General features: G+C 53.1%; 1 protein-coding gene across 1 annotated transcript; it reads left to right on the top strand.

Annotated features, from left to right (window-relative positions):
- The first annotated feature begins 322 nt into the window (after positions 1-322).
- On the top strand, positions 323-4,843 carry LOC311578800 (keratin, type I cytoskeletal 19). Its single transcript, XM_084748852.1, has 6 exons — positions 323-843; positions 3,181-3,263; positions 3,485-3,641; positions 3,935-4,096; positions 4,209-4,334; positions 4,464-4,843. The coding sequence occupies exons 1-6, from the start codon at positions 415-417 to the stop codon at positions 4,716-4,718; spliced, it is 1,212 nt and encodes a 403-aa protein (XP_084604978.1). The 5' UTR covers positions 323-414; the 3' UTR covers positions 4,719-4,843.
- Positions 4,844-6,742: the final 1,899 nt, after the last annotated feature.

The following is a 6,742-nucleotide window of genomic DNA, read 5'->3' as shown; positions in this document are numbered from 1 at the left end:
CAAATTCTTGGAGGTCTCTAAAACGGCCAGGGTGATACTGTCACTCCGGAAGTCAGAGCCGTCTAAGCCTGTGTAGTAGGGGGCAGAAGTTCGAGTCAGAATAGGGACGTGCTGTGTTGGCAGTAGCTTTGGAGTGGGCTGGGGTGGGGCAGCTCCGGGGAGGACTGGGGCCTCTGGCTCCCCTGAGGGGAGAGGTAGGGGCAGAGTCGCCAGGAATTGACCAATGAGGAAAGCGCTCATATTTGTACTAGAGAGCTTGCTAATTCCTGATACCCGCCCCTGTATCCATCCCCCTCCCGCCCAGCCCAGGACATAAAAAGCCTCAGGTAAGGGCTTTGTCACTCTTCCGGCGTCCAGCAGCTCTCAGACCTGTGTCTGTCCGTTGTCTCTCTACTTCCTGTCTTCCTCTTCACCATGACTTCCTATAGCTATCGCCAGTCCTCAGCCACCTCTTCCTATGGGGGCATGGGCAGCGGTTCCGTGCGCTTTGGGTCTGGTGGTGTTTTCCGCGCACCCAGCATCCACGGGGGCTCAGGCGGTCGCGGCGTGTCCGTGTCCTCTGCCCGCTTCGTGTCCTCTTCCTCCGGGAGCTATGGCGGAGGCTACGGTGGAAGTTTTGGTGGGACCCTGGCTGTTTCCGACGGTCTGCTGGCTGGCAACGAGAAGGTCACCATGCAGAACCTCAATGATCGCCTCGCCTCCTACCTGGACAAGGTGCGCGCCCTGGAGGAGGCCAACGGCGAGCTGGAGGTGAAGATCCGGGACTGGTACCAGAAGCAGGGTCCCGGCCCCTCCCGCGATTACAGCCACTACTTCAAGACCATCGAGGACTTGCGGGACAAGGTGGGTAGCAGCTGGGCCCTTAGAGGTGCACCTGTTAGGGTTGTGCGCCAGGGCGGGGAGGCTGTGGAAACCCAGCCCGCGGGGCAGGTGGGCAAGCCCGTTGCTGCAACGCAAGATCCGGCAGGGTGAGGCAGAAAGGCTGGGCTGGCAGGTAAGTGGGTGGGACCTTCAGAGGCGGCGCTGGGGACCTGCTATGAGAGAGGGTCAGGACTAACCAAAGAGAGAGCAATTCGACACAGCAGTGGTCTACCCAGAGATGAAGACACCCGAGCCCCAGCCTCTGCTCGGTGGCTGAAAGACGTAAGTCTGTGGCCTCAGTGTTCACCTGAGCCAGAGACGCTTCCGGAGCCTTCAGCGTTTTTTTAAACTCTGGTTTTCTTCATAGCAGGCCCCCTCCCACTCCTCTCCAGCCCACGGGACCACCCGGGCTCACAAGGAACTATGGGAAGAATGTAAAAGAACTGGGAGCTGCATAGCAATCCTCGTCTTAAAAAAAAAAAATCCAGTCAGGCATGGTAGCTCAGTCTTGTACTCCCAGAATCAGGGAAGTAGAGGATAGAGGATGAGTTCATAGCCCTGCTCAGCTACACAGTTAACTTGAGGCTAGTTGGGAATACATGAGTCTTCCCTTTCCTCCCTGCCCCCCCCAGCACAAACAAACAAACAAACAAACAAAAAACCCAAGCAAACAACCCCTCCCCCACTTCATCTTAGTAGAGAGGGAGGTAGAGGTGGTGACCTCCTGCTTATGTGCACTTCTTCCCTGAGGTACCAGGTACAGAGAAGGCAGCCTGCAAGTCTCTCTGGGTCCCAACAGGCCAATGGGTGGGGCATAGTCTTCACTCCCAGTGAAGAGCTATGTCTTGAGAGACCAGTGTGGCATTTCACAGCTCCCTCCCCACAAGTTCTCCCAACATGCAGTTCTCCAGAGCATTTTCCAGTGCTGTGCGAACCTGGCATGGAGCTGGGCGCAGATCTAGAGATGCCAGCAAAAGGCTAGAGCGCCTTTTTTTACACGGCAGTGTGCCTCTAGAATCCTAGGGCAACACACACCCTCTTTCTCCTGCCTTGTCCCTTGCACCCTCCCACACCCCGACAGCAGACATATCTAGAAGCAGTTCTTACTATACTGTGAATGACTTCTGATTTTTATATTCTTCTCTGTTTTCTTCAAACCGCCCCCCCCTCCATATATATGTAGCTGAGTGTGGTGGTTTATGCCTATAATCCAGCATTAGGACACTGAGGCAGGAGAATGATGACGTTAATGCCAGCTGAGCTACATAGTGAGACTGTCTCAAAATGTCAAACCAGAGAAAACCAAATTAAACAAAACAAAACAAAAAACCCATAAAAGCAACAACAAAAAATTCATGCAAGTGCTGCATGGTGACATGATGAATTGCCGTGACCTAGTCTTTGAGAAATACTGAGCTCAGGAACTTAAATTGGTGGGTGATTTGAACGAACCCCTCAGATCAGAGAGTCTTCAGATTGGGTAAACTCAGGGTTTCCAGTTGTGTACAGTGTGGTACTGACCTGGAGTGACACTGGGTGACTATGAAGGTAAGCCTCAGGTGCCTGGCACACTATTGGTGCCTGAAGGCAGAATGTGCTTTATGTGTAGGATGCAGACAGGGATAAGGGATTCCTTTAAAAAAAATTATTTATTTTTTATTTTATGTGCATTGGTGCTTTGTCCGCATGCATATCTGTGTAAGGATGTCAGATTCCCTGGAGCTGGAGTTGCAGACAGTTGCCATGTAGGTGCTGGGAATTGGACGTGGGTCCTCTGGAACAGCAGCCAGTGCTTTTAAATGCTGAGTCACCTCTCCAGCCCCTGGGATAAGTGATTCACCCTCCTCCCTCCCTCCCCCCTCCCCTGCCCCAGACAGGGTTTCTCTATGTAATACTGGCTGTCCTGGACTGGCTTTGTAGACCAGGCTGACCTCGAACTTACAGAGATCTGCCTGCCTCTGCCTCCTAAATGCTGGGTGCCACCAAGGCCTGGCTGGATAAGTGATTCTTAATGACTCCCTGCTTCATGTTTATAGGCCTCTTTCGGAGCATTTAGGGTTTTTACCTGCACAGGTCTTAGACATGTCTGTCTGGAAGTGCCTCTTTGCCTGCCTCCCTTCACCCAAGCTCTTGTACAGTGTGTCCCACTACAGCTGTGGGGCAGTGGATTTATGCCAAAGCTTCCAGAGAGCAGCAGAGTGGGTAGTATCTAGGGAGCAGGGGCTATTCATTCATTTCTCTCTCCTTCTCTGAGAAGAAAGTAGATAGGCTGTCCTGGTTTGCCAAACTGGTGCAAACTGCCCTCCCCCTCCCTTCCAGATTCTTGGTGCCACCATTGAAAACTCCAAGATTGTCCTACAGATTGACAATGCCCGCCTTGCTGCAGATGACTTCCGGACTAAGTAAGTGTCCCTGCTTTAGGGGCTGCGGAAACCCCAGGCAGTAGGATGGGCGGGATTCCAGTCCTTTGTAGAGCTTGCTGCAGCTGCAGCTCAGGCCTGGGCTGGGCCCTTAGCCACTTGAGCTGGCTTGAAGCAACCCCCCCACAGGCTCCTAAACCTAAGGGGAGTTGGCAGAGGCACAGAGCCAGCACCAGCCTGACCACAACTATTTCCTTGGAAAGGTTTGAGACGGAGCAGGCCCTGCGCATGAGCGTGGAAGCTGACATCAATGGGCTGCGCCGGGTGCTGGACGAGCTGACCCTGGCCAGGACCGACCTGGAGATGCAGATCGAGAACCTCAAGGAGGAGCTGGCTTACCTGAAGAAGAATCACGAGGAGGTGGGTCAAGCTGGGTCCTCTGCCCACCTTGTCCCAGAACTGAGGGACATCATTCTCTTGGACCCACTGACCACGACCTCACTTCTTACACCATTAGTGTGGCCCTGGCTTGTGATCGCGCCTCTCACAATCCGTGCAGGGCACTGATGACCAACCACATCTACTCTCCAGGGCTGGCTCCTAGACCTACACCTCCAAACCAGCCCTCTTTGGCTCAGGGCTTGGGGGAGTAACCTGGCCCAGGGCCAGCGTGTTTCGGTCTTGACATGCCCGCTTCTGTGATGTCTTCACAGGAAATTAGTGCCCTGAGGAGCCAGGTGGGTGGCCAGGTCAGTGTGGAGGTGGATTCCGCTCCAGGTGTTGACCTAGCCAAGATCCTGAGTGACATGAGAAGTCAATATGAGGTCATGGCTGAGAAGAACCGGAAGGATGCTGAAACCTGGTTCATTACCCAGGTATGCTGAAAATGTTGGTATCCCGTGAGGGTGGAGAGGAGAGAGACCCCGAATTCCCCCCCACCCCAAAGATATGCCTTGTTTATTTTCTCCCGGGCTTGTCTTGTTACAGACTGAGGAGCTGAACAGGACAGTCGCTGGCCACACTGAGCAGCTTCAGATCAACAAGACGGAGGTCACGGACCTGCGACGTACCCTCCAAGGCCTTGAGATTGAGCTGCAGTCCCAGCTGAGCACGGTACATGTCCCCACCCTATGGGCTGCACAAGTGTGCCCTTGCAAACCTCAGGTAGCTTGGGTGGTGGCTGTGCCTGTGTTCAGGAACCTGCCTCGGCTGAGTCACGTCCCCCTTTCCCTCCCCCCTCAGAAAGCGGCCCTGGAAGGCACGCTGGCAGAGACAGAGGCCCGCTACGGAGCCCGGCTGTCACAGATCCAGACTGTGATCAGCAGCATTGAAATCCAGCTGAGCAATGTGCGCGCAGACACAGAGCGCCAGAACCAGGAGTATCAGCAGCTCATGGACATCAAGTCCAGGCTGGAGCAGGAGATCGCCACCTACCGCAGCCTGCTCGAGGGACAGGAAGACCACTACAACAACCTGCCCACCCCCAAGGCCATCTGAGCTGATCTGGGGCTCCTGCCCTGCTACGGGCCTGGCCGGACTCCCCTGCGGGGGAGGGGCACGACTGAGGTGATATGTTTACTCCACCTCCTGACTCCTCAATAAAACTATCCTCTGAGGAAGAAGGATGTTTGCTTTTTTTTTTCAGCCCATGGAGGGATGGGTCATGCCTTAGCCCCTGTTTTATTTGAGCCAAAGTCCACCGTGTCCCAGGACAGGGAGTAGGAACAAGAACACACTGTTATAGGGGTGGCAATTCCCGTTCGTATAGGCCATTTATCTAACCTGTTCTTTAGAACAATCTTGTTTCCACGTCAGAGAGCTAAAGTAGGGCTTAGAGAGGTCCAATGGTTGGTTGCATATATATCTTCTATAATACACAGCAAAAGTGAGGTGTGTGTGTGTGTCTGTGTGTCTGTGTATGTGTGTGTGTGTGTGTGTGTAGAGGCCAGAGGTTAACATTAGGGAATCACTCCTCCCTTCTTTTGAGACACAGTCTCTCACCGAACCTGTGGCTTATTGACTTCTCTGCATGGTCTGGCTAGTGAGCTCCAGGGATCCATGTGGCCTCATCGTGTTGAGATAGCAGATGTGCAAAGCCACACCTGGCTTAAAAATTGGTTTTTCTTTTTATACTAATCTATTTACTTAGTGTGTGTAGGTGGCGTGTGCACAAGATGTGAAGGTTAGATAGAAGACATCTCTTAGGAGTCAGTTTTCTTTCCACCCACGTATGTGTTCTGAGGATCTAATTCAGGTCGCCAGGCTTGGTGGCACACGGCTTCACCCATGAAGTCATCTTGTGGCCCCACACCAGCCTTTCATTTGGGTGCTAGGGATCTGAACTCAGGTCCCCATGTTTGCACAGTAAACATTTCACTGCGGGAGCCCTCTCTCCAGCCTCAAAAGTGGGATTTGAAACACTCTCAGACTTGGTTTCTTTCCGTTGTACTCCCTTGGGTTGAGGTGTGTGTAGAAAATGAACTAAGGATGAAACACCTACTACATACCATTAATAAAGCAACCTTTAAGGTCGGATGAACTGCATTTAATACAGCAGGAATGGATTAAAAAAGTGAAACCCTTGGTTGAGCCATACCCAGCTCTACAGCACAATCAGAGGTGGCATCGAAGCTGTACAGGCCTTAGGCACTGTGACCCAGGTGGTCTCCTAGAGTTGACATGATTTTTCCTAGTCTGGCTCCATGTGAAGGCTCAGGGAAGGGACCTCCTGAGGAGTTTTGTCCTGATACTTTACTTAACCCACACTGGGACTTTGGGGTTTAGACATTCCGGACAAGGCTGGACAGGGTGTCCTTGTCAGTATATGCTGGTGTGCAGGTACCAACACATTGGTTACGCAGCAGCCCTTCCTAAGCCCATTAACACTCACCATCTCCTACCTGGGCCCAGTGCCTGGAATGGGTCTGGGCTGTGACCTAGACCTCCCACACAGGCCCCCCAACCTGGCTTGTCTGGAGCTTAACCAGGAACCCACAAAGGAACAAAGTCGCAGCTTCCTGGTACAGCTCTGCGGCCGGGCAGGTATGGTGAGGTATGGTGACCTGCGTTTTACAGTTGAGCTGCCAAGAGCTGGGGCCAACTCAAGGTTAAGTAAGGGACCCATAACTCAAGATCTTGCCTGCAGGATGCTGGCTCTCACGACAACTGGCAGGGGCCTGTGGGGGGAGGGGACAAGTGATGAACCCTTGTCTTACTCGGTAACCCATCTGAGGCCTTTTGGGGAAGCACAGGGAATATTGGTTGCCTCGTGCCATGATTCTTGCCACACCCTGAAGGAGGCGCTCTTTCCTTTTCTCCTTCCTTCTTTGTTTCCTTTCCCCAGGTGTCTCCATACCTTAGCTTGCTCCAAATCATAAGGCTGATTATAAAAGTGTGGTTCCTGAGCCCTGATCTTTCCTGCGCTCCCAGCCCCCCTTGCCTGCCCTCCCCTCACCCCCAGCTGTAGCCTCCTTCTCTGCCTTGCTACACCCTCCATCTTCTTCCATCACTGAAATTCTCAG

The sequence above is a fragment of the Acomys minous genome (assembly GCF_964271855.1).
Source record: "Acomys minous genome assembly, chromosome: 12".
Lineage (NCBI taxonomy): Eukaryota > Metazoa > Chordata > Mammalia > Rodentia > Muridae > Acomys > Acomys minous.
The sequence above is the reverse complement of the archived record's forward strand: the minus strand, read 5'-3'. Positions and strand labels throughout refer to the sequence as shown.

Excerpts from the sequence above, each read along its gene's own strand:
- LOC311578800 (XM_084748852.1), top strand. The coding sequence starts at position 415 with ATGACTTCCTATAGCTATCGCCAGTCCTCAGCCACCTCTTCCTATGGG. Across the intron at positions 844-3,180 it reads TCGAGGACTTGCGGGACAAG|ATTCTTGGTGCCACCATTGA; the intron begins GTGGGTAGCAGC and ends CCTCCCTTCCAG. Across the intron at positions 4,097-4,208 it reads AAACCTGGTTCATTACCCAG|ACTGAGGAGCTGAACAGGAC; the intron begins GTATGCTGAAAA and ends GTCTTGTTACAG.